The sequence below is a fragment of the Camellia sinensis genome, chromosome 4, assembly GCF_055761805.1.
Source record: "Camellia sinensis isolate YWXY chromosome 4, ASM5576180v1, whole genome shotgun sequence".
NCBI classification, from domain to species: domain Eukaryota; kingdom Viridiplantae; phylum Streptophyta; class Magnoliopsida; order Ericales; family Theaceae; genus Camellia; species Camellia sinensis.
Window position 1 is genome coordinate 180,069,243 of NC_138964.1, and position 25,967 is coordinate 180,095,209.

General features: G+C 35.9%; 2 protein-coding genes across 38 annotated transcripts; one reads left to right on the top strand and one right to left on the bottom strand.

The window, feature by feature from the left end:
• Window positions 1-2,696: 2,696 nt before the first annotated feature.
• On the top strand, window positions 2,697-19,879 carry LOC114312607 (DNA mismatch repair protein MLH3). Of its 17 annotated transcripts, none has more exons than XR_014327980.1 (27): window positions 2,697-2,892; window positions 3,002-3,172; window positions 6,548-6,599; window positions 6,694-6,741; window positions 8,036-8,190; window positions 8,304-8,361; window positions 9,223-9,280; window positions 9,421-9,513; window positions 9,596-9,761; window positions 9,860-9,875; window positions 10,018-10,238; window positions 11,372-11,474; window positions 11,574-11,657; window positions 12,309-13,823; window positions 13,908-14,001; window positions 14,090-14,187; window positions 15,613-15,686; window positions 15,818-16,015; window positions 17,508-17,617; window positions 17,693-17,746; window positions 17,874-17,980; window positions 18,312-18,360; window positions 18,462-18,565; window positions 18,697-18,756; window positions 18,891-18,963; window positions 19,267-19,352; window positions 19,476-19,879. XR_014327980.1 is itself a non-coding variant. In XM_082867041.1 (26 exons), exons 2-26 carry the CDS (start codon window positions 3,047-3,049, stop codon window positions 19,653-19,655), a joined length of 3,720 nt encoding a protein of 1,239 aa, XP_082723167.1. In that variant the 5' UTR covers window positions 2,699-2,892; window positions 3,002-3,046; the 3' UTR covers window positions 19,656-19,879. The 17 variants fall into 17 exon arrangements, 12 of the variants coding, with proteins under 12 accessions (XP_082723167.1, XP_082723172.1, XP_082723162.1 ...); XR_014327978.1 differs by having other exon boundaries at window positions 2,698-2,892; window positions 17,573-17,617; XR_014327979.1 differs by lacking the exon at window positions 18,462-18,565.
• Window positions 19,880-20,364: 485 nt separating this feature from the next.
• On the bottom strand, window positions 20,365-24,387 carry LOC145789733 (uncharacterized). Of its 21 annotated transcripts, XR_014327992.1 has the most exons (8): window positions 24,019-24,384; window positions 23,510-23,594; window positions 22,987-23,063; window positions 22,725-22,813; window positions 22,142-22,196; window positions 22,024-22,058; window positions 21,025-21,159; window positions 20,365-20,702 (listed from the first exon to the last, which is right to left on the bottom strand). XR_014327992.1 is itself a non-coding variant. In XM_082867061.1 (6 exons), exons 1-5 carry the CDS (start codon window positions 24,199-24,201, stop codon window positions 21,149-21,151), a joined length of 369 nt encoding a protein of 122 aa, XP_082723187.1. In that variant the 5' UTR covers window positions 24,202-24,383; the 3' UTR covers window positions 20,365-20,702; window positions 21,025-21,148. The 21 variants fall into 21 exon arrangements, 4 of the variants coding, with proteins under 4 accessions (XP_082723187.1, XP_082723186.1, XP_082723189.1 ...); XR_014327990.1 differs by having other exon boundaries at window positions 22,725-23,063; XR_014328001.1 differs by lacking the exon at window positions 23,510-23,594 and having other exon boundaries at window positions 24,019-24,383.
• Between the last annotated feature and the right edge of the window lie 1,580 nt (window positions 24,388-25,967).

A 25,967-nucleotide genomic window follows, 5' to 3' on the forward strand; every position in this document is an offset into this window, starting at 1 on the left:
AAATCATCCCAGTACGCAGAATCTTTATTCCTGAAGTCATCGAACTCTTCGATAAAATTCTCTGCTTCATACTGGGCATGAATTCGGAGAGATAAAAGTTGATCCAGATTTTGGATGGTGATCTTAGAATTCTGATGCCAGTAGAGGAGCACTGGGAGTTGGTCCAAAAACAAATGAAGTTCTGCTTGGGCAAGAGGGTTGAGGACATGACCCCTAGTCAGGACATCACAAGCCCATTGAAAGTTCTTAAGAGGAATGTCATCCTCAAGAACATTGAAGGGCAGGTGGGAGAAAGCCGTGAGCAAAAGTTGAGCTTGCTTTCGTTCGGCTGGAGAAGGGGGTGACGGAGGTTGGTAAGGTGGAAAAACTTTGTCCATTGGAAGGGCAAGTCTTAGTTTCTCTGTCCAGGAAAGAATGGGAGAAGGAGAAGGAGAAGATGATCCTGCTTCGGAAGATGGGAAGAGAGTAGATGGCTCTGCTTCAGAAGACAAAGGGGAGGGAGTAGATGTTTCTATCTCAGAAGATGCAGAAGAGGGTGTGGATGCCTCTATCATGGGAGATGGCACGGGAGCAGAAGGAACAAAGGCATTAATGTAATCAAGCCAATCAGAAGAACAAATCTTCGCCTTCTTGGCTAAGAATGAAGGGGTATACCCTTGTGCTTCTTCTGGACGCCGGGCGGGGTGCATTATCTTTGTAGGCATGGAAGAAGTATACCAAGCCACAAGCAGAGTCTCTTCCAAGCTATGTCGAAGGTCAATGGGCACGTAAGGGTAGACCACTGAGCTTTGAGCGTAGGAGGGAAACTCCAAGGGGTCAGTGAACTCAACAAAATGGTGATTGATTCGCTCCCTTAAATCATAAGTCTCAGGAGTTGACCAGCTTGTCCAGCCAGAAGCCCCAGAGGGTGAAGAGGTTACAGTTTCATCCCATGCAGAGGTCTGTGAAGAAGAGTTTCCTAAGTCCATATTTGCAACTTGTCGAAGCAAAGGCTTGAGAGTAGTTCGGTCAAAATACAAAGGGAGCTTAGGGGAAGAACTCTTTGTATCTGTAAGTTTGTAAACCAAGGGATTAAAGGCAATGTGTTCGTAGTCCAAAGGTTTATAATCTGCAAAAGCCTCCATTACCTGAATAGAGAAGGGTGGGTAAAGGTGGCTAATGAATGCGTGGAAGTTCTTTCGAGGGGGAATAACATCACTCAAAGGCTCTTCATATGCTTGATCAGTAGTAAGGGAAGTTGATGCAGCCATAGCCTGTTCGAATACTAAGGTATTGGGATGTTCAACGAGTTAATGCAAATGATCACCAAATGGATGACGGTTGTGTTTCCAGAATTTGGACTCCATACACGATCTAGAGGCGCGGGAAAACTGTAATCCACTAATATCACCAAGTATTGGGTATATTAGTGCGGGGGGTAATGTTGGCTACATATTTTGTAAAAGCCAGTTACAGTTCGACACGTGGCAGAGTAAGGGTAATAAAGAAAGGTTATTCAAGCCTTTAATCCTGATCGTACACGTGGCAATAAATATTGGTCCTCACATGATCTGAGTAACACTAGATCAAAAACGGGATGCAAGATGACATATCTTCAACGGTTACTCATATTCAAATTCAAGTACAAGAGGGAAGCTCAACTGCCAGTAATGGCGTAATGGAGCTACTTGTAAGGAAGCATGATCAGCGATCATGGAGGAGCAGTTCGACGGTTCAAAGTGCAGTTCGAAGGTCATCACTGACGAGTATAAATAGCAGGGCAGCCCCCAGAAAAAAAGACGGACTCAGATCATACAAATCAGTCATTTACTTCATATATTTTCTTTTCCAGTCTTTTACATTTCCAGTCTTTAAATACCTGTTCTTTAAATACCTGCACTTTAAATACCCGCACTGCACTTCGATTCATAGGAGTAGCTTCAAGTAGATTCAAGTAGATTGCTGTTGTAAACCTCTCCGAGGCTGAGTTCGGACCATTGTAAGTGTTCATTTTTATGAAATACTTCAATTGTTCTTCATATTACTGTTATTTCTCTTAATTTCTCCTAAGTCAAGCCACCAGTAAAAGTCCTCTTCATTGAGGCTGAAAAGAACTAAAACACAATCGTCTGATAATTGGTTGGCAATCACAATTTCTGTAAGGACTGATTGATCCTTGCTGGCACGCTCACATTTACCAAAATACCATTCAAAAAGCCAAAAAGCCAACAACATCAAAATAATTTCAATGTTAATTGTTTAAATAAAAATTTAAACATTTAACCATTAGTATGTTTAATTTCAACAATAAATTTTTATTTGTTTAAATAAAAATAATCTGTACCAGTCAATTTTTTATCAATATTAGTATGTTTAAATATCTTTAAACAAAATTTAACCATTAGTATGTTTAATGTTTACTAAAAATAATTAAAATATTAAAGATATGTTTAATATTGCTATTACTTAGTAAACAATTGAAAAAGGGTAAAATAGTCTTTTATTTATTTATCCTATCCAGTCCGTCCAACCAAACGTTAGATTCCCTGAAAATAGTCCTATCCAGACATCTAATCCCATGAAAAAATAAACACAGAATACATATTCAATCCGACCAAATAATCCAGAGGATTCACAATCCCAGGACTCAAGTTCGATGGATCCTAACCCCTTTTTCCAGTCCGTTCAATTAAACACGCCCTTAATGTTCCCCCCGCAAGTTACACTACACTGTAGGCGCAACTTAGAACAGTCCGGCGCACACAATCCCGCGAGCTCTAAACCGCCTTTTTTCCTTAAGGTTTCGAAATCCACACCCACCAAAATCGAACCTCTCATTCCTCTCTGTTTTGTTTTTGTCTTCGAAGATCGATCAAAACCCTAAAGCTAGGCGAAAATTATCGTCGTCTTCAGGTTAGCAACTAGCTATTACGAATTTCAAATTTTCGTTTTGGGTCTGTAATTGCAGGTAGTTTTTGTTTGTGGGGTTTGCCTGTAAATGTATGAATTATGGGTTTTGTAGTTCAGATATGAAATGATTGAAGAATTATTATGATTTGGGGTCAGTATGAGGGACATCAAGCATTTGCCTGAGGCTGTTCGCAGCTCGGTTCGTTCTGGCATTGTCTTGTTCAACTTGACCAGAGTCGTGGAAGAGCTGATTTTCAACAGTCTTGATGCTCGTGCAACCAAGGTAAAATTTTGAAATGTATTTATATATATATATATTAGAAATCGTGGTGCATGAGCATATGATCGTTTTATTTCAGAAAAATAAGATTGTAAAATGTATGAATTTAAAATCTGAAAACTGAAATGAATTTGGAAAAATCAGAAGTTCCAAAAAAAAAAACTGAATTTAGGGTATAAATGGCCATGTAACTGCTGTAGGGATATTTTGGGAAAACCCAAAAAATGAGACATCAATACCAACTCACGCATAGTATAGATAGATGTAGGTAGATAGACATAGAAGATAGATAGATAGATATAGATAGCAGAAGAAGATAGATTATATCTGTGTGCATATGTAAATCATGATTTAGCTACAATTTTGTTTGATAACTCAAACGTCTTGATCTTTTATCCCTTTTAGAGGAATAAGATTTCTGCGGTGGACGTATATTTTATTAATGGCAAAATATTCAACACCTACCTGGACAATTGGTAGACTCTTTGATGACAAAATATGCCTAGAATAAGCAGTTTATGTTAACCTGTGTAGTGATCAAGTTGATTTTTACCCCGTGCTAGGATTGCCCATCCTTAGAGCTAATAGGTTGAATTCAGGAGAGTTATACTTATTAAGGAAAGATAGGAGTGGGGTACCTCTTTGGAACATGGATCAATGTGAAACCGAAATAATTTCTACTTCGTACTTTTTAGTACTTTTGATGCCATGTGTTGCTTTAATGTCTATTGAAGTATTCACTTTCAAACCCTTTCAATAGAATTTCTTTTTTCAAAGCGTCTGGTTTTATACTGTTATAAATAAGGACAACTGATGTAATCAAAGGATGTAGGCTATATAAAAGAATCATGTGACCTGTGAACCTAACCAACCCAATGTCTGGTTCCAACCATGGGGTTGTGTTGGGTTCGTTTGATCATGGGAGAGGCTCGGCTTGGTTCTGGGTTCATTCCTTGAGTAGCCTGAACAAAACCAAGATCCGCCCCTGTATGTATTTTGTTAAAAGACTTGTATGACATACAAATGTACATGTGATATTTTCAAGTTATTAGTAAAAAAATGTTATCATCATATATAAGAGAATTATTGTAAAAATAGAATTTACAAACTAGAATGGACATCTATCAAGCCTTATAAAATATTTACTTATAGCTTGAATTGTGGGTTACGCTAAACGACACCAAGGTTTCTTGGTTTGGTTTAATTAAGTTCCATTTGTTGGTTTAATTAAGTTCCATTTGTTTTTTGACATCCATTTGTTGTTTGGTTTAATTAAACAATTGTATAGATGAAAAAAGGGGTAATTACATTTCACTCTCTTGTGGTTATGCCAAAAAACATAGTGCCCCTTGAAGTTTTAATTTGTGATATTAATTCCCCCTAGGTCAATACCAAATTGAAAAAAATGACTATTTCCATCTAAATAAATTAACAGTACCAAGGCGTGACGCGTCAAATATTGTTTTAATTTTAAATTGAATTATTCAAATTTTGAAATGATATTTATGCCTTCTTTCCCCCAATTATTCTTTTGTTTAACCTTAAACATGCCATTCTTTAAGCTTCAATTCTGCCATTCTGAAGGGTTCAAAGCTGCATATTGGCTAGGGGTGAGGAGGGAGAACATGGTTGGGGGGGAATAGGGCAATGATTGGCTTGGGGTGGGAGGGAGGGGAAGGGGTTAACGACTAGCTTAAGGTGTAGGAGGGAGTAAGGGGGCAATAATTGGTTTATGGTGGGATGAGGGAGGATGGTGGTGGGTGTGGGGGAAGCCAACTGGTTGGGGTTGTAAGGAGGGAGAATAGGTGGAGAAGTTGGGAAAGGAGGCAATTGATTGGTTGGGAATAGGAAGGAGGTAGATCAAAGGTTGGGGAAAAGGGGAAGGGGCAACCAACTTATTTTGGTGGGGAGCAGGGAGATTGGGGGTGGGTGGAAAGGGAAGAGGTCAAGCGATGTGGTGGTGGTGGTGGTGGTGGTGATGGGTGTAAACTACAAACTGAGTTGGCTAGGGTATAGAGCTGCTGTCAATGTTGTTTGCGGCAATGTTAAAGGTTCACTGGTAGATGACGATGGGACACCTTTGATGCTAGAATGATAGATGATGAAGTCGTTGTAAGAAGAATCAAAGGATAAGGTAAGGTGGAGGAGGGAGAATGGGGAAGGGGGAATGAGGTAGCCTATGTGGTTGTGGTGATTTTGGATGGTGGTGATGAGTGGTAATAGTGGTTTTGGGTGGAGGTGATTGGTAGTGGTGGATGGTAATTGTGATTTTGGTGGTGGTGGAGGGTGTTAGCGGTGCCAATGGATGGTGATGGTGGTGAGATGAGACAAAGAAAGATAAAGAGAGGATATAAGCAAAAGAGAAGAAATAAGAGGGTTATTTTTGTCTTTTTAACTATTCTATCAACCATTCATTTTTTCAATATGGTATTGAACCTAGGAGGGTTGTGTCACAAATTAAACTTGGAGGGGCACCCTGTTTTTTGACTATTATCCAAACATAAAATAAATTTTGGTATATGTTATACAATAGTTCTTATATAAAGACGTGATTACATTGTCTAATTGTAAGCGATATAAGTACAAATCCCATCAACCATATAAGTATTTAAAAATCATAATATATTATCCTTTGATATTCAAAAATGGACCTAAAAACCCTAAATAGCATAGAATAAGAAGAAAAAATAAGTTGAAACCCTTTATTTTAAAACCTAAAACATTTTAAAATTGTTTGCACTTATTGTTAAAAAAAAGTTTTAAAAGAAAAGTTGTGGAATCGTTGTGTCCAATTGGCTTGTCTCATACCATATTAAACCGTGTTTATTTTACCAAATTAGCAATAGATAATTCATGGGTGCAAGTTACTTTAGCCTTAATCATCTAGTTGTATTTTGACATTTTTCATATTGGATCCTATTAAACCCTGTGATCACTGAAATGACAACAAATCATAATTAGATATTGATTATTTTTGTACTAAACACTTTGAGAAGTTGTATTATGACATATTTACAAAAAAAAGAAAAAGAAAAAGAAAGAGGAAAATGAGGTTGCCATTTGTTGGGCCTGATAGTTTCAAGAATCACATGAATTGAATTGTGAATGGTCATATTTTGATAACAAAGGTTTTCGGTTTGGTTTTGGGTCCTGAAAATGATAATTGATTAGGTTGGTTCAGTATTGGATTTGGCACTAACTCGGATCAAATCGACCCATGCACACCCCTAACAAGAATTGTGTATCCCTTTAGTTGAAATTAGACCGTTGCTAAACCACTACGTAAGTTTTACCATTATATAGTTGTTCTATGCATGTTTTTTTACATTTGGGTTACTTTTTTTATTTTTTTCATTGAGGACTGATTTGTTCTTTCAGGTATCTGTCGCGGTTGGTGTTGGGACCCACTACATTAAAGTAGTGGACAATGGTTAGTTGTATTTTGCCCCTCCTCAATAGTTAACTCACATTGCACCCTAAGCTCACTAGTTTATTTTTTGCATTTTATGTCTGTTTACTTGTAGGATGTGGTATTACTCGGGATGGGTTGGTATTGTTGGGAGAAAGATACGGTAACTGAATATCTTTCTTCTTCTGAAAAACTTTCATTTTGGCTGCTGTGATTCTTGACAAGATGCAAACAAGTAGATCCATACAAGCTTGTTGGATGCATGCCCAACTATACATGTCAGACCTTTGTTCCATACCCTTACCCATGTGTTGAGTGTCCGGCATTGGTATTTTGCACATTTAGAATAGTCCATGTAACATAGGAAATAATAGTGAGGGATAAGAATTTATACTTTGTTGATCATAGGACATGTCATAAATCTTAGAGGAATCAATCTCGCAATTTCAGATGTAAAAATTCTCAATATGAATTGGGATTTTTAGCAAAAACCTGTTTTAAATCATCATGGAACACCTAATAGTGCTCATTCCAATAGGGACACTTACCTTAAATTTTGAATTTCACATACTTTTTTGTTGTCCTTGTTTATTTATTTTTTCTAGATGGAATGCGTGTGAAAATCAACTAACAAGCCAACGAGTGTTTTTTTTTGTGGTTGTGTGTGTGTGTGTGTTTGCTTGTTGGATATGGGCATGGAGGGGATACGGCAATTTTTTGTTTATTTATTTATTATATATATGAATATAAATTTAGAATGTATAGATATGAGAAGCATCGATATATATTTGGGTGTATTTTTATTTTTTTATATTTTTATTTTCCATGTATTTTACTTTGACCCCAAATCATCTTTCTAAAATTTTTTTTTTAAAAAAAAAAAAAAAAAAAAAAAAATCTACAAAGGTGTCTTGAGACATGTCCAAACACAGGACACGTGTGTCCATGAAGAATCCCCACATGCCCTACAAAAAAAATAATAAAAAAAAAAAATTGACATGCCACGTGGTGTGTCGTACACAAGGACAGACATCCCCGTCGTGGCACATATTAACACGGCACCAATCTTGGAGTATTTGTGCTTCTTAGCTGCCTATATATGGCTGTCTCGTATATGAATGCCAGTCAGAATAAAATTCTCTCCTCTTCAAGAAAACTGGTCAATCCCATGTGTTGGTGAAAAGAAAGAGTATATCTATTGCACGACCCATAGCATTTCTTCTGTTGAATATGCTATTATAGAACATTGAATAAGCACAGGGAAATCTTATACATTGGAAAGTGTGGCATTATTTTACTTTTGAAAGTATTGATGACTGATAGCCTACTTCTTAGTTTTTGGAATGTAGGTGCTTAGTTGGACTGTTTAACCATTGCTATCATGTGGGGATAACTACAAATACAATTTATTTATTGACCATGTTATCTAATGATTTGTGTGTTTACTATGAGACCAGCAACGTCAAAAGTTGATCAGCTAGCTAATACTAATGCTATTAGTGGAAGCTTTGGCTATCGAGGAGAAGCATTGAGCTCCATTTCTGATGTTTCATTGTTAGAAGTCATTACAAAAGCTCATGGGAGGCCAAATGGATATCATAAAGTCATGAAGGCATGGATTGTTCTTCAATGTTTCGAATTTAATTTTCCATTTGTCAATTTTGAGCGTCTTTACTGCCATTTTTCCAAGTATCCTGGTGGTTGACTTCCCATCGTTCTTTTCAGGGATGCAAATGTTTGTATCTTGGAATTGATGATGGTAGGCAAGATGTAGGCACAACAGGTAAAAATTGTTGTGTAGTCACTATTAGCAAGCAAGTCATTAATATTTCTCCCACTTGGAAGATCTGTTTGTGCTTTTTTTGCCTGTTGTTTTCTTCTCTTGTCAACACTATTAAATGTTTGATAACAAGTTTAAATAAAACAAAAATTGGATTTGTAAGTAACAAGAACCTGCACAAGTATATTATGGTGGAGAGCATTAGTCTGTTTGGTAGAAGGTAAGCAAATAGATTGGAGCTGGCCTTACGTGTGCACAAGTAAAGATTGCTTCTTTAGCACTACAAGAACAACACTGGAACTTCACCTGAAAGCAAGTCATTATTGTTTCCAAATTTTATATAAATAACTATTTTTGTTTTAATCTGCCATAACATTGTTCTCTCCACATTACATTGGGAAATTGTCCTTTACAAAAGGTTACTTTGGTAGATTCTCTAGTGAAAAGGAGAGATGGAATTTATAAACACACTTTGTGTCAATGCCTTACAAGTTTGTTTAAACTGATCATCAAAGCATCAATGTTTGCAGCGTGAATCCATTTTTGTAGCTTATTTTGAGGAAGTCAAACAACACAAAAATCAAATCAATGGGCAAGAGTTACCAAAGTACTGTGGATTTGTCCATTAAAATTGTAAAGTTGGGTCACTTTGTGCTTCTTGTATGAACTACTCTGAGTATTTGTCCCTGTTTTCTTATATCTTTCTTTCAAATGATATTTGCTTTTGGGAATGCTAGAGTGTATGTGAATTGTAGGCTTGTAACTGCTCTATATGGTGAATAAATTTGCTTTTCCTTTTTCCTGTTGATTATGATGCAGATAAGCTTTGGTTTGTTTTCTAAGAATAGTCTTGGGTCCTTGCAGTCATTGTTCGGGATTTATTTTACAACCAACCAGTTCGGAGGAAGCATATCCAATCTAGGTTCCTCTTACTTTGCACATATTTTGCTTTGGGTTTAAATTTATTAACGATAGCCAACTACCTTAGCTGATATGATCATTTTACTTGTGATGATGTGCACTAACTTGATTTGGTTGTGATTTGCATAATGAAATTGGAAGCCCGAAGAAGGTCTTGCACTCAGTCAAAAAATGCGTACTCAGAATTGCCATTGTTCATCCAAAAGTATTCTTCAAAGTTGTTGATATTGAGAGGTGTTCCTGCTCTACATTTGTCAATATAGCACTTGGAGGGTCATATATGTGTTTGCTTACATTTTGTTTTACCTGCATGCAGTGAGGATGAGTTGTTCTGCACGACTCCTTCCTCATCTCCTTTGTCACTGTTGACGAGTGGTTTTGGAATTGAGATTTCCAGCTCTCTACATGAATTAAATGTCTCTGATGGTGTATTAAAGCTTTCTGGATATATGTCTAGTCCTCGTGATACTTCATTTGTCAAGGTATACTTCATTTGATGATATAACTATTTAACTGTTTTGATATGCTTTACTGATTCCCCACTGTCAATAGTTCTAATTGAGGGTCCTTTTTCTTGCAGGCTTGTCAATTTGTCTGTATCCATGAAGTTGATTATCTTGTTAGTGTGCAAAGGTTATATTGCACTAGATAGATTAGCAATTAAGATACTGATAAAACAAAAAGATCGGCAATTGAGATAATTGAGAATTTTGATTTTCTTGACCTTCACTTATGTAGACATCAACTCTCTTTATATCTGCAAGGGCCCAATTCATAAACTGCTGAATGAGTTGGTCACTAGGTTCAACTCTTCGGATCTGCAGGAGGCTAACATGAAGTTACAAAATGGGAAGCGAAGTAGGTCTCAAACATATGAAACATACATTTTGAATTTAAGTTGCCCAAGATCTTGGTATGATATAACTTTTGAACCATCAAAGACTTCTGTTGAATTCAAGGTAACATTTCTTCTTGTTTGGTCGTGAACTGTGATATATATTAGCTAATTGATTGAGAATTTTCCTGGCTTATGAAGTTTGTTTGCCCTTTGTCAATTAGATTGTTTTGAGTGGAAAAGTGATTTTTGTCATTTCTCAAAAAGTTGAAATATTGGAGACTTCAGTAAAATGTGCCTAGAAACGGAAAAGGGGTTTTGGGGGGGGTGGTTTGAATTATGTTTATTAGCCCTATTTTAGCCTTTTAATCAAAATTTACCACAGTAAATAGCAATCACACGATAACACAGATTTTATGTGGAAAGCCCAAAAGGGAAAAACCATGGCCACAACACCCAACAAAAATCCACCAAACGATGATAGAATACAGGACACAGTCGAGAAAACTTACAACCGTATACCTAGGTTTATCTACAACTTTGATGACTTGTAGTTACTCCACGAGCATAGCTTGACTCAGTCAACCTTTTTGATCTTCTGGACACTACGAAGCAACAGCCTCGATCACTATTCTTGAACGGATCCAATTACCCAATCAACCTTGTGTGCAGAACACAACAATGCAAAGATATATAAGGTTTTTGGAAAACTATCTCGAGAAAATTCTCTCACAATGATCAAAATATATGCTCAGAATTTTTCTAGAGTTTACAGAATTTTGACTCTGAAAAAACAATGGTTGGGATATAGAAAACCAAGTTATAGAGGTGTTTATATAGAAACTCAGCTTCCAAAGCCAATTTATGAAGGATTTGTGAAAACTGGGGTGGTAATCGATCACAACTAACAAGGGATCGATTGCTTTCAAAGTGAGGGATCGATTTCACATCGATCACCGTTGATCGCATGCTTCCATTGAAACAGGGATTGTTTGGGAATTGATGCTTCTGTTGAAAAATTTTCATTTGTGCATTACACATGATATAGCAATATATATACATATATTTTCCTTCCTTCTGTTAATTTTGGATGATGGGTGTTGTTTATTCCTCCATGTGTGTGATTCATTTGCCTAAATGCTGTAGATGGCTTGTCTACCTCATTCTTCTCACTTACAGTGTGCTAGTATTTCCTTCAGGGCTTTAGTCTTACTGATTTAATTTGTTTGGTTATCACTCTGTTGTGAAATAATTTAGGAATCCAATTGTTCCCTTGATCCTCTCTCTCAGGATTGGTCTCCCATTATTAATTTTATTGAAAAGGCCATCACACACTTGTGGACTAAAAAATTTTCTCACGGTAAACTGCTAAATTTGTGAATAATCTTTTTGTTGTCTGTTAACATTATTTTTGTTAATTCATTTCTTAAACTTGTCTTGACTTTTGATATGTTTCAAGGAATTTCCTCCAGCCGTGGTACTGTTATGTCAGGAGAAGACAATTCCTGGAGGGAAGGTGGTGATGTTTCATCACCAGAAAAAGGTAGGATCTATATTTTATTATTAAATGTCTTGCTTCTGATAATTCTCTATATAGAGTTTGAATACCCTGATCTAGTTGTTTCAATAGTTACATTCCTCAAAACTATTTGGAGAAGAGAGAACACATTTCCAGAGTAACAGAATTTCATGAATGATGTTTATATAGCTTGCTTGTGAACTGGCAAAAAATCTGTTTGGGTAAATTATACTGTTGGTTCTCTAGGTCCAGTGAAGTTTTCACTTTGGTCCCTGTAGTTTCAATTTCATCAATTTAAACCTCACACTTTCGATTTCGTTTCAATGTGGTTCCTTTGTCCATTGTGGTTAGCATTTTAGACGGAAAAAGGCAACATGTGGAAATTTTAGCAATTCCTGCACAAAAAGAAAAATGAATAGATTACACCTGTGGTCCCTATAGTTTCTTTTGAATTCTACTGTTGTCCCTCTAGTTTCGCACATGTTTTCCATCCAAAATGTTAATGACAGCTGACCACATTGGTACGGAATTGAAAGTATGAGGTTTAAATTGATGAGATTGAAGCTATAGGGACTAAACTGAAATTTGGCTCAAACAAGGAGCAAAGGTGTAATTTACCCAATCGATTTCCTTCATGTGTATCCTAAGATTTCTTTTGTTGCCAAACATTGGCAGATTTGCCAGAAAAATATGAAATTGCAAAAAGGAGGTGCAGGATGTACAATCACCATGCTTCTTTTGGCCTTCCCTCCCCCCAGCTGGAGATGCCAACTGAAGAAAGTGACCATATGTTTCGCTGGAAAGACAATAGATTTTCTTGTCAAGATGCTTCAGAACACCAGATGAGGTTGGGATCTTTGTATCAAACTGACTGCTCATTCCAGTCGTGTGATGGATTGCTTGCCCCATCCAGAGTAACTGTAAACCAAAAGAGTGCTAGCTATCTGCAGGCAACTGACCATAATATTTTCTCTTCTGAAGACCATTTCTTGGGGAATAAGTTCTTTGGGGAAAAAAGATCCAGTGAGCACACAGACTATATTTGGGGTTCTAGATTGGAGGATGCACATTTCAATGTGGATGCCAGCATAAGTAATGGATTTAATGGGAGTGCATTATCTCCTGATTGTTTTGAAATAGGTGATGATGTGGACAAGATCAGCAAGGATCTAAAGCCCTTTCTGCATAATTGCTCCTGTAGGAGAAGCCTTCCAGTTGATGGGGCGTCACCTGCAAGCTCTGAAGGATTTGACTTTCGGATTAATGGTTTTGGAGCCAAAAGAAAGAGTCTTGAACCTAATGATTGGGTTTGTGTTGGAGAAATTGATGACAATAACCAGAGGTTTGATTTCCTTCCAGGGACTCTATGGCAGGATGAGGCAGCAAGTGCTTGGTCTTCCCCCGGACCCATGTCTAAGTGTGACGTGCTTACGGGTCTGGATTTTTTGTCAAGGGATTCAATAGAGTCTTCTGCAATAGGTGGAGAGTGTTTAGCTGGAGAGAATGACCTTCCACCAGACTCAATTGCACGTGTTGGAGAATTTTTCTCAAGTCGTCAGTCTCTTAAATCTGAATGGTCTTCTGTAATGTCAGATCCATTATTTAGGACCAAATCTCAGAATGTGGATAATTTCTTTGATGAGAATGCACTTGAGAGGTGTATCAAATATGACAATAGTTCTAGATATGACTATTTAGCAGAAAGGGTTGTTAAGGATGGTGGTTTTTATTTTGATGATTCTTTGCGAAAAAGCTCAAGCCAAGAAGACTTCTCAACAAGTTTTGCAAACATGTGCTCAGGTTTTGAAAGTTGTGTTCGTTCCAAGGAAGATAATTGTAGATTTATCCAACAACATAATCTAGATGTTCTCTTTTCAAAATGTCCCGATATATTTATTGATGAAACAGAGTGGTTATGTTTAGACTTGCATGGTAAATATAATGCCAACTGTTCTGCAGTAACGTCACACCATATTTCTTCAGCAATTTATGATGTTGTGGATGAAGGCCTAAAGGATCCGATTATATATCAACAAAAAGGATATGTTTGTAAGAGAAGGCCAAAAAGAAGCCATTCAGCTCCACCTTTTTACAGAGGCAAGAAAAAATTCTTCACCTTAAATACCCATTTGGCCATGGAAGCAAAAAAACTCAAAGCCCAGGCCATCAATAATGCCCCTACTTCACAAGGTTTTGCTTTAATACAAACTGTTTGTAGGACTTGGTGGTGGTGCAAATAAGCTAGACCAGTTAAGATTTATGTGTATTGTGCAGAAACGAGTGGGTGGAAGCATCCTCAACAATCATCTGGTGAATGTCAACTATATTCTGAGCCAAATTCTGTGGAAGATCCATTGATCTACACCAGGTATAATTACTTTTAGTATTTCCATGTCAAGCTTAAAATGCTAGATCAAATCTGATAGTTGCTAACTTCACTGAGGTTTTGCTTTCAGACCAGATAAGAAGAAAGCACATGACATGAAGGACATTAAAAAATGTGATACGCAAAAATCAGAGGAATTTAACATTTACAGTAAGGATTTGGTTGAAGGTAATGCCGTTGTTATGTGTTGGCAAAAGTTACGTTTCCCATTGATCTATTGGAGAAGCTACCATGTTTTTTAGGCAGGTGTCCATCTATTATGATTATGTTAGTATTATGTAGCATCGTAAGACATAACTGACATTCAAAAATTTAAAATGCAAAAAGTCAGCGCCTCCACATTTACAGCATGGATTCGGTTGAAATAATTCTGTTGTTATGTGTAGGCAAAAGTTATGCTTCCCATTGATCTATGGGTGAGTGCCAGATTTTTTTAGGTAGATTTCCATCTGTTAAGATTATGTAGCGTTATGTAGGATTGTAGATTGAACGGTTAATATTATTTTGCCTATTCTCCCACAATATGGAAGCATTGATGGATAATGTATTATAGAATAAAGGATTAGTTACCTTTTTAGTCCCCAAAAAATGTGATGTGTCATTGTGATCCCCAAATTTTAAATTGTGTCAATTAAGGCCTAGTTTGGGAACAAGCTATTTTAGTAACTTTTTGGCTTTTTACAAAAAGATGTGCGGAAAAGTAGAGGGAGTAATATGACTACTTATAGTGACTTTTTGACCAAAATAGTTACTCCCCAAGCAAGGCCTAAGCCCTCAATGTATAAAAAGTGTTTCATTTTGGTCCCCCAACTTAACTTTGTCTGTAGACTTCATTAAATTTAGGGGTAAATGCAGAAACTCAATTAAAAAAAATACACTTTTAGCTCCCAAAGTAATGATCCATGTCATTTTGAACCCCCATGTTTAAATTGTGTTAATTTGCTACCCAATTTATAAAAGGTGTTTCAATTTGGTCCCCTAACATAATTTTGTCTCTCTCCGTCTGAACTAGGGGTAAAGCGTTAAAATCATAATTACATATCAGCTAAAAACAAAAAAAAAGAACCAACATCTTTAGAAGGAAATATTCCTGCCATCCAACATGTATATATATGTTGCTTCTAACATTTGCGAGCCCTATAGATGTGTGTATAGAGAAATTAGGGTTTAGGTTTTTATCCAAAAGAGTAATTTGTTTGAGGGACAGAACTGTAATAAAAAAATTAGAAGATGGTGTGGGCACTGAGAAAATGAGTGGTGTGCAAATAGAATTAACTGGACTAAAAGTGTATTTTTATTAATTGAGTTTCCACGTTTACCCTTGACTTTAACAACACTTCCAGATAGAGTTAGGATGGGGGACTAAAGTGAAACACTTTTTTATACATTAGGGACAAATTTTAGACATTTGTGACCAAATGACAAATTGCATACTTCAGGGACTAAAAAGGTAAAAAACCCTAGAATAAATTTACTTTGTTTTTTTTTTCTTTGCCATTATTTGATTATCACTTTTGTTAGTTATCACTTTATACCTTCATCCTACCCCATAAAAATAATATACTTCTGATTTTATGCTATCTTAACCTTCAGACTGCACATTGAAGGAAACTCATGATCCATTAGATTCTGGGCTAAAATGGCAGAAGAGCTGTCTACGGACTGCAGTTGAGTACCTTAGCATTTTTTCTTTTCTTTTTGAAATCACATTCTATCATGATTACCAGTTTGTTAAAAGAACTTGGGGTTGTCAAGTTATGAAATTAGTGGTTACAAAGTGATTTTGTTTTCTATACAGAGGGGAGACAAATTACATAATCTTCACAATGAGAGTAATATACTTGATGTCTCTTCTGGGATCTTGCATCTGGCTGGTGATTCATTAGTTCCTGAATCTATCAATAAGAATTGTCTGGAGGATGCCAAAGTTCTCCAACAGGTGGATAAGAAATTCATTCCAATTGTGGGTGGTGGAGTGCTTGCTATTATTGACCAGGTTTAAGCACTGCTCTTCTTTCTTTCTTTTTTTCTTCTTGAGATCCATCTATCTCATGTTTTTAAATTTTTGAAAGATCGTAGACCATGCTGCTTGCCAAATGATATATTTAGGTAGTGTTCTATTCACTAGAATGGAATGGAATGGAATTATCATTCCATCAAAATATTCATTCCCATGTTTGATTGACTAAAAAATATATTGCAAATGAAATCATCATTCGTCATTGTAACGGAGTGATCATTCCATAGGGGAGCCTAAGGAATGATTATTCTATTCCATTCCATTCCATCTCATTCTAGTGAGCCAAATAGAACATTAGTTCACAAGTTAAAACATTATGCTATGGACGTTGTAATTGTGGACTATTTAGTACCTTTGTTACATGGACTCGCTGGTTTAGGGCAGAGTACACATGTCGATACGATACGACATGGGTGCGGGTGTAAGATATGTGTCAGATTCGGCATGGGTTTCTTGGACATGGCTGACATGAGTGGAGAAAGAAGGGTTGTCGAGAGAAACTTACAGTGTAGCAGTGGTAGCAAGAGGGTGAAGATCTATGTCGATTTGTGTCTCCGTGTCGTCTTGTCTTTGTCTTCATCTATGTCGATCTCCTCTTCTCTCTCTCTGTCTTCTCTTCTTCATCATCTCCTCGTCGTCTTCTTCTCTCTCTCTCTCTCTCTCTCTCTCTCTCTCTCTCTCTCTCGTTGATTTGTGTTCTCTATCTCTCCCCCCTCTCGTTTTTAACATATAATAAATAATATAATTTGTTATATAATAATAAATCTAATTAAATCATATATTAAAAAAAATCTATAAAATAAATCATCCAATTTTTATTTTTTATTTATTTTAACATATTTTGTTATTCTTTATTTGTTATATTTTTTTTATTTATAATATATATATATATATCAATTAAAAATAAAAAAAATTAAATTATATAAAAAAATTAAAAATATTATCAATAAAAATAATATATAAGATAAAAATAATAAATATATTTAAAAATAACTATTTAACTCATCTTTATATAATAAATTATTTTAAAAATAACTATTTACCGTATCCCCGTACTCGTATCCAAATTTGGATCCATGTTCATGTATCTTCAATTTTTAATTTTGAAGTATCCAACCCCTAGATGTACCTGCGCCTGCACTCGCACCCGCACCCGCACCCAATACCTACACTCGAGTCCGTGCAACATAGTTTAGTACTGCTTCTCATGATTCTCAATCGAGGGCTATTTTATCTCGGCAGAATGTTCAATGTCACCAGTTGTTGAGATGTACATAGCACAGGAAATCTTAGAAGTGGATTGAGGACATGGAATGGTTTACAGTTTCTCATTTGAGAATCTTGTAACTGGGAAATCGTGTCAGCATTAGCCGGTAGATGCCTAGTAGTATATATACATCTACATGCAAACATGTGTGGGCTTGATTCGTGTACATACCAACACACATAATCATATTTGTTGGCTTAGGGTTTTGGAGTCTGCTTCCAGCATTTGGCTGCATTTTTTACTTTGCAAGTGATTGTCTTTTACAGCACGCTGCAGATGAAAGGATCCGCTTGGAAGAACTACGTCAGAAGGTAAAATGCTTTTGTAGTTCAAACTTTTTAAAATGACAAATCCAGTGTGGCTCAATAGACTAGTGAAATTCGTAGGTGCTATCTGGAGAAATGAAGACAATCACTTACCTGGATACTGAGCAAAAATTGGTATGTCCATTTCACAGTATGTGTCGGGGTTCTATTACAGCCCTAGATGCTGTGCCAAGTTAAACATTTATCTGAAAATTTTAAGATCTTCACTGTTGATTTTTATTGTTTTCGAAACTGTAAACAGGTCCTGCCTGAAATAGGGTATCAGTTGTTGCACAACTATGCTGATCAGATACAAAATTGGGGTTGGCTCTGCAACATTCGTTCTCTGGGTTCAAGGTCTTTTAAAAAGTAATTTTTCTGTGTTCTGTGTCTAGAAAATCTTTAATTAGTACTGTTGATCTATGTGTCAATCATTGTGTGAATGACCTTCAAAGATATTAACCCCATACCAATGTTGGTGAACAAGTCTGTCAGATTTTTGTTTGTGCTGATGACTTTGGAGAACCTTTTGGATCTCCTGCTTCATATCTTTCGTTAAGGATTTGCTGGGATGATTTTTTTTTTCCCCACTAAATGGATGGTGTTAGAGAATGCATGATATATTGCATTTGTCTTGTTATACAATTCGTCTTTTAAATTCTGAGATTTTTTTGGTGTACACCCTTTTGTGTTTTTACAGGAATCTGAATCTTCTACACAGGCAGCCAACTGTTGTCACACTTAATGCGGTGAAGAACATTCCTGCCACTCTCTCTCTTTCTCTCTCTCAGCCATTGAACTTCTTTTACAAGCTTAAATTTATTTATTTTTTTCTTGATTGTATTACTAGTTAGTCTGTCAACTGCGTACATATACATGCATATATAGAGGAAAATATTATTGCCAGAGAAGTTATTGTTATTACTTCCATAGACATACACATTGACCAACCAGGTGCTTTAAATGTTTAAGTGTCCTCAATGTTGTATATTTACTCAAGATGTATTACATTATTGACATAGTTCAGAGATCCGCAATCTTTATTTTGTCTCATTATTGAATATCACAATTACTTTAATGTGCAGGTGCCGTGTATTGTAGGAGTCAATTTGACTGATGTAGATCTCTTGGAATTTCTTCAACAAGTAATACAGTGAAGTTTTTACAGTTCCATTTCCATGATTTTTCTGGAGTTTATTAATTCATCATTCATTATCTAACATTTTCCCAAACTATATTTGATGATTTTCTCACTCCAGTTTGTATTTGTGATCAACAGCTTGCTGATACAGATGGATCATCAACTATACCGCCATCCGTTCATCGGGTCCTTAACTCCAAAGCATGTCGAGGTATAATAACCTCAATCTTTAGGAAAAATGCTAGTCTGTGTAAAAGTTGCATCAGTTACCAATCATCCACAAATTAAGTTATTTAATGCTTTATGCGAGGTGATGCTTGTCCACAAAGTATTCTCGTATGGACTAGTGTCATTTGCCGTGGTTTTGCTTTCTTGCTTCCTGATACATCTCAAATTTCCAGCATGTTACCAACTTTTTAGCTGCACCGGAGTAGTATTTCCTGTTCTTAGAAGGGTGAAAGCTTCTTTCTTGGGGATTATGTTCTTAATTTTGCTTATTGGTTTTACTATTTAGGTGCAATAATGTTTGGGGACACATTGCTACCTTCAGAGTGTTCCCTAATTGTTGAAGAGCTGAAGCAAACATCATTGTGTTTCCAAGTGAGTTGACAGTACCTAAGTCTATTTGTCAATCAATACAAAAAATTGAGAGTTTGTTTTGCTTAGCGCTGAGAGAGATTGCTTAGCTGCATTGTTGATAATTCTGGAGAGTTTGTTTTGCAGTGTGCTCACGGGCGACCAACAACTGTACCTCTTGTCAACTTGGAGGCATTGCATAAGCAAATAGCTAAGCTTGGATTGTGGAATGGTGGTTCTAATGAATTGTGGCATGGGTTACATCAGCATGAACCCAATTTAAAACGTGCAGCACAGCGTTTGAGCTTTGCCAGAGGTCTGTCTTGATGAGTAACCAGTTGGTTTTCCAGATTCAGTGGTGGCTGTGGTTCTCCACCAACGCGCCTTTTTTCCTTGCCACTGTGAACCCATTCTTTCAATTCGTTATGTATAGTTCTCATTCTGACCGCTAAAGTACCAATAATATGTTGTACCGGTGTAACAGAGTTGCTTGTAGTTTGTAACGACAGTTATTTGCACACAATAAAATCACACCTTATTTTTTCACCTCATTTTTAAAATCATTTAACGCAAAGCTACTTGGCAGATGTGTGATCAAAACAGCTAGATATAGTTGCTTCTTCTCTCGTCCCTTTCTTCTTCTTTTTTCTCTCTTTGTCCAGCAAATACTAAAATTATGAGTGCTAAAATCATGCATGGACTATGTCAAAATTTGAAATAAATACCTCCAGATAACCCCATTACTGTGAATGAAGTTGGACAACAAAAAAAAATAAAAAATAAAAATTCCCAATGTATATCATCCAGAACACAATAGACGTTAAATTAACACAGCACGGCAGCTGGACAGAAGATATAATTGAATGAAAAATTTTGACAACCATCTTTCTCAAAGAAGCAGCAATTCAATCATCCAACAACCAGGTGGGGCTTAATCTACTGCATGCTAATGATGTCCATGCAGGTATTCCCTATGATTTACATATTTTGAATTGCAGTGACCAGTAAAAGGATTAAAGCAGACACTATTTGATTCTTTTAATGAATAGATTGGTAAAATCAATTTCTTAAAATTTCCCATCTTCCGTTTACAGAATATGAAATGTATATCAATTCAATCATGTACAAAACACTCAGTTGAGGGAATAAAATTTAGCACAGTCGCCAATCTCATAATGATGTTATATTATATCAGGTACCATTGACCAGGAACTGTCCGAGAAGGTAGATTGTGGTGCATCATAGCTCTTTATTCGAAACAGTTCAACACCATTGATTATTTTATCTACTTGGAACTTGAGTGACCGGGTTGTCAGTGGCAGCACATAACGCCTTCCAGATTGGGATTAACATTTTCACTGGTGGGTGAAGTTCCTGGACAAGAATTCAAGCCCTATTTGAGTCAGTACAAAGAGGGAGAGTGGGGGCTGAATGGAAATAACAAGGGGCAACATCTTTGCAAAAAATAGTTCCTTATTTATTAAACGATAAATCACCCTATTCAACTGCTTTAGCAATCAACTGTTCTTCACAGACTGGGACATAGGATGGGTCCCACATGTGGGGTGTGAAAATCCTCTATGCACTATAATATGCACTGCAAGGCTCACTTGTTCTTTGTGACTTTTTACGTTATAATCATCATTAGGTTTTTTCGAAAAGCATAGAAAGTACAAATGAGAAAACATCATTTTACCTTGAAAACTAACACAAGTTCTTCCTCACGTACAATCAGAGACAAGTTCCAATAACAAGTGACTGGGTCACACATTCATTCAGGACAGGTTTCAAAATCTTTTCAATGGGAATGAAGCGGTGGATTATTCTCCCACTATGTGAGGAAAAAAAGAGTAGTATTAGTGAAGCTGATGATTAGAAATGACAAAAGGAGAAAAAATACATATAATAGGCAAAACAAAATATTATTCTTCGTGATTGTTTGAACTGGTGAATAGAAGGGAGATCCTAAGCATAAACTACTCTAGTGGTGCTATTGAGCAGCTAAAGGCAAGGTTGGCCATATTCTTTTTTAGGCTAGAAAAACTGGAGAATGTTTTGGGTTATGGAAAAAAAGGGAAGAAGAGATACTCCAACCAATGCTCTTTTGTAACTGTTGCTTCAGTTTGATAGATATGATTTTTAAGTTTAATATCACAAATATACTTATGAATGGATGAGTTCTATAGCTTTTGTTTTGTTTAAAAACAAGTATCCTAAGATATAGGCACTAGGGCTGCAAACGAGCCGAACCGAGTTGAGCTTTGCTGAGCTCGAGCTCAGCTCATTTGCTAATCGAACTCGTTTATTGAGCTCTAGCTCGGCTTGATAAGTAACTGGACTCAAGCTCGGCTCGATAAATAACTGGGCTTGAGCTCAGCTTGATAAGATTTTTTTTATATTATTTATATTATTTAAATAAAAAAATACTATTTATATTATTTAATATATAAATAATGTAATTATTTATATATTATTGAATATATAAATATTTATTATATAATTTAAATAAAAATAAACGAGCCGAACTTATTCGAGTTCGAGCTCGGCTCGTTTATTAAACGAGTTGAGCTAAGCCTATTCATGAACAGCTTGGTTCATTTGCCGTTCCAATAGGCACCAATCAATATCCATATATTTTTTTTTGGACATTGCTATTCAAAGAACCAGCAGAGACATTCTAATAAACAGAGTGTACCATTGCACCAACTTTTCCTTTTTCCAGTTTGACACCTAACATATATTTGCAAATGGGAGTTAGATCCACTCTCTCAATAAATGAAAAATTCTCATACATAAAAAAAATAAGGAAGTACCTGCTGTAGTGAGTTTCAAGCTGGACTCCAAAAGCAGGCATGATTATGATGGACTCTGAAACATTAAGACATAAAACAAAGTGAACAGGTAATGAAAATACCTCCCCAAAATGAAACAAATAAACAACTAGCTTATCTTGCAGGGAAGTTAAAAAAAGGAAAAAATATAAGGGAAGCTAAGTAACAGCCGCAATCTTGCATCATAAAAAACCAGCTATCAACTGCCCATAACATAATGAAGATTTAATTTAGGACAGCAAGCATTCTTATCCTCATACTACTTGTTTGGAAATTACTCTAATTTGTTTGTAGACTATCATTTTTTTAGGGGGGAGAGAGAGAGAGAGAGAGAGAGAGAGAGTGGATAAATATCAGAGAATGTTATCCAACTTGTTCTCATAACCACTTTTTAATAATCCACATATCAAAAACATAGATACAATTCAGAAAAAATGGCCGGTGTAATAGTCTAAATTTGTGGAAAAAAATATGTAATTACCAAATGGCTTGTGTTTTTCAAGAATTAGAGAACCTTATGCTGTCCAGATCAAAAGAGAGAGAGACAGAGAGAGAGAGAGAGAACCTTATGCTGCAAGACAATATACATGTTCACAAATGCTCTTTCCCTTGTAGGCTTGTATGATATATGTATGCTTGTTTATGTTTGTGTTGCTTAGAAGGACAATAGAGTTATCATTAGTCAATTTTAAAAATACCAGGCAAATATTATAAATAATACACGTGCTGCTCAACAATGTGTTTCAATATGTCCTCAACAATTAAATACTGAAGAATATAATTTCACAAAAGTTGTGAAATAGACAGGATAATACAAATGAACTTACACACAGTTTTGAAGCAAATAAAGATAGACTAATGTGAGCGCCGAAATGGGTGATGGACAAGCCTGATTACATATGATCTGTCAATAAGTTTTAGACATGTCAATTCTTGGTAGGGAAACCATAACACAGAACTCTGCAGTTGTATCTTTTTCAACAAAGTGCAATATGTTAATTAAAGGGATAGGTCCAGCACTTCATGTTACATGGAAAAAAATTGTTAATGTTTTTTAAACAACTCAGCTGACTCTCATATCTTGATCATATGGTCCGAATAGTGCGATAACTTTGGCGAACTAAACCATTTTCACAAGAAAATGATGATAGACAAGGAGAATGCAGGATAAATAAACTTATGATAATGACAAAGAAATGCCCTCTGCTTTTGCCATGCCTCCAAACAAGGATAACAGTTAGTGTCATCATCCAAATTAACTTGAAGCTATTACTAATAATATAAACCAAACAAATTAAATCCTGCAAACAGAAGTTCAGAGCAAAGAAACCCTTTTTGCTAGCTTCTCACCTTTCTCAACAGGCTTCCAAATAAATTGTTTGACAAGGAATGCACTTAAAAATAAGCTCCAAAGAAGTACATGAATTGATCCATCCTGTTGTTTGTTGGATCATCAGGTCAGAGTTTATCACGCATAACTCGGGTCTCATAACAAAAACATTTTGTGATATTCTTCAAATAGTACACACACATACACACTCCACAAGTAAAATCTTGTAAATCATCATTCCGGCATTAAGATAAATTGAATATCTTTAGCAGAGTTTCCAAGATTTACATGTATGTTGATGATACCCAGAAATTTAAACACCCTTTTTACTGTTATAATTTCCCAAGATTGTTGCATTGCATCAAATAGGTACACCCATGAACACAAAACAGTTGCTCAAACAAAGTAGCAACAAAAAAGCTTTCTTTCACTAAACCCACAAGCAGAAAGTGAAAACTTTGCACTATTAGATATGAAGAATAAAAAATCAGCATAGAATATATATTATCAATATACTATGTATGTATACCTGTAGGAGAAAGAGAGAGAAGGCAGTTGTTGTGAGAAGAAGAGCAGAGAGGTATACAATGAATGCCTTTGCACTGCTTTTTCGAACAACAACATGGTGTGAATCGAGGGTTTCTAGTGATCCCTTATGATTGTCATGTATATATGTATATTTTGCATTCGCAACACAGGACTCAGCTGCCATTTTTAAAAATTGCAGCTCACAACTTTAGGATGCATTCGGATCAGACCATTGCTGCATATCTATACCTGCTTTCAAGGGTTCATCCCAATTGTTGAGAAATTGGATTTAGGGTTTATATTTTTAGGAAAATTATATTCTTTTGATATAACTTCTGATTGACTATCTCATCTATTTCTAATTTGTCCTTTTTTTTTTTTTTTAAATCTCAAACGGTTGTTAATTTATAATTATTTTAAATTACAATTGTTACATTATTGGATGATAATGATAATGTAATCACAATTGATAAATTTTTAGACATCCATTTATGAGAAAATTAGTCTAAAGTCCCTCTTCCATTTTTAGTAATGGAAAATATCCACAATATTATTTTTTGATGTCATCCCTAAACCCACACCCATATATCATACCAGAGAAATTTGACTCTCTTCTGAAAGAACAAAGCTCTTCTTCGATGCCCAACTCTTAAAATCATCAACCCTAAACTCAGATCCAAAAAAACCCTCATCTCTCTCCTCTATCTCTCCTCTCAAAACCATTACTAGATAAAAACTTCTTCGATACCCCCCAATCATCAACCTCATCAGCCGGAGACGACCCTAATTCTTGGTTCGAATCTCCATTCCTACGCGGCTTTACTGTGATTTCGAAGACTCATCGCCATATGATCTGAACCCACCGCCAAGCCTAGACTGGTCGAGCACCTCGGCGGTTCGCTCGCGTGGACTGGTAGGAAACAACATCAAATATACGTTGCCGCCATTGTTTCTCTCTCTCTCTCTTTGAAATCTCAAACTCTCTCTCTAGAATCTCTTTCTCCCTCTCTAATAGCTCTTGTTGTTTGAGCTACGTATGTATGTCGGCCATTGGTAGTGCGAAATGTATGAATTTCAGCAATTTATTTTCAGTAACTTTTCAAATCAATAGAAGACGTATTTTCTCTGTGTTTTAGTCTCTGGTCCAGAATTTCATCTAGTTAGTACTTTACTTTGGTTGTGTACTATTAGTATATATATATATATTACACATCTCATTCTTTCTTTTCTATTCAATTGATAAAGATTTAATTGGTAAAGGATTTAGAATTTTTTCTGGTTTCAATTTTCTCTGGTATAAGATTTTGAATTTTCTCTGATAAAGGATTGTACAAAAGCAAATAATTTTGTTCAGGGAACTTTTAATTTTCTCTGGAGAGAAGGGAAATTTTTCTGGAGGGGAAGGAAGGCCAGAGAAATTCTCTAGAGAGTGGGTTAGAGAAATTTGAAAGTTTAGAGAAATTTTGTTTCTTGGTTGTACTCAATTCTCTGGTACAAGATTTTGAATTTTCTCTAGTAAAGGATTTGAATTTTCTCTAGTTTCACAGAGAAATAATTCTATAAAAGCAAATAATTTTGTTCATAGAAATTTCAATTTTCCCTGGAGAGAAGGGAAATTTCTCTGGAGAGGAGGGAAGGTCAGAGAAATTCTCTAGAGAGTAGGTCAGAGAAATTTGAAAGTTCAAATAAATTTTGTTTCTTAGTTGTACTCAGTGTAATAATTTTGTGCATGATCTGTCTGGTGTGCACATTTCTCTTTGCATCAGTGTTGATGGTGGTTTTGTTGTTTCCCCCCCCCCCCTTTTTTTAGTTAAAATCCATAGCTGTTAGTTCTTTACATAATCTGAAATTTTTTCTAGAGAGAAACAGAGAATTTCTCTGGGTCAGAATTTCTCTGGATATAATTTCTTTGGGAAGTCTAGAGAAATTATCTGGATTAAATTTCTCTGG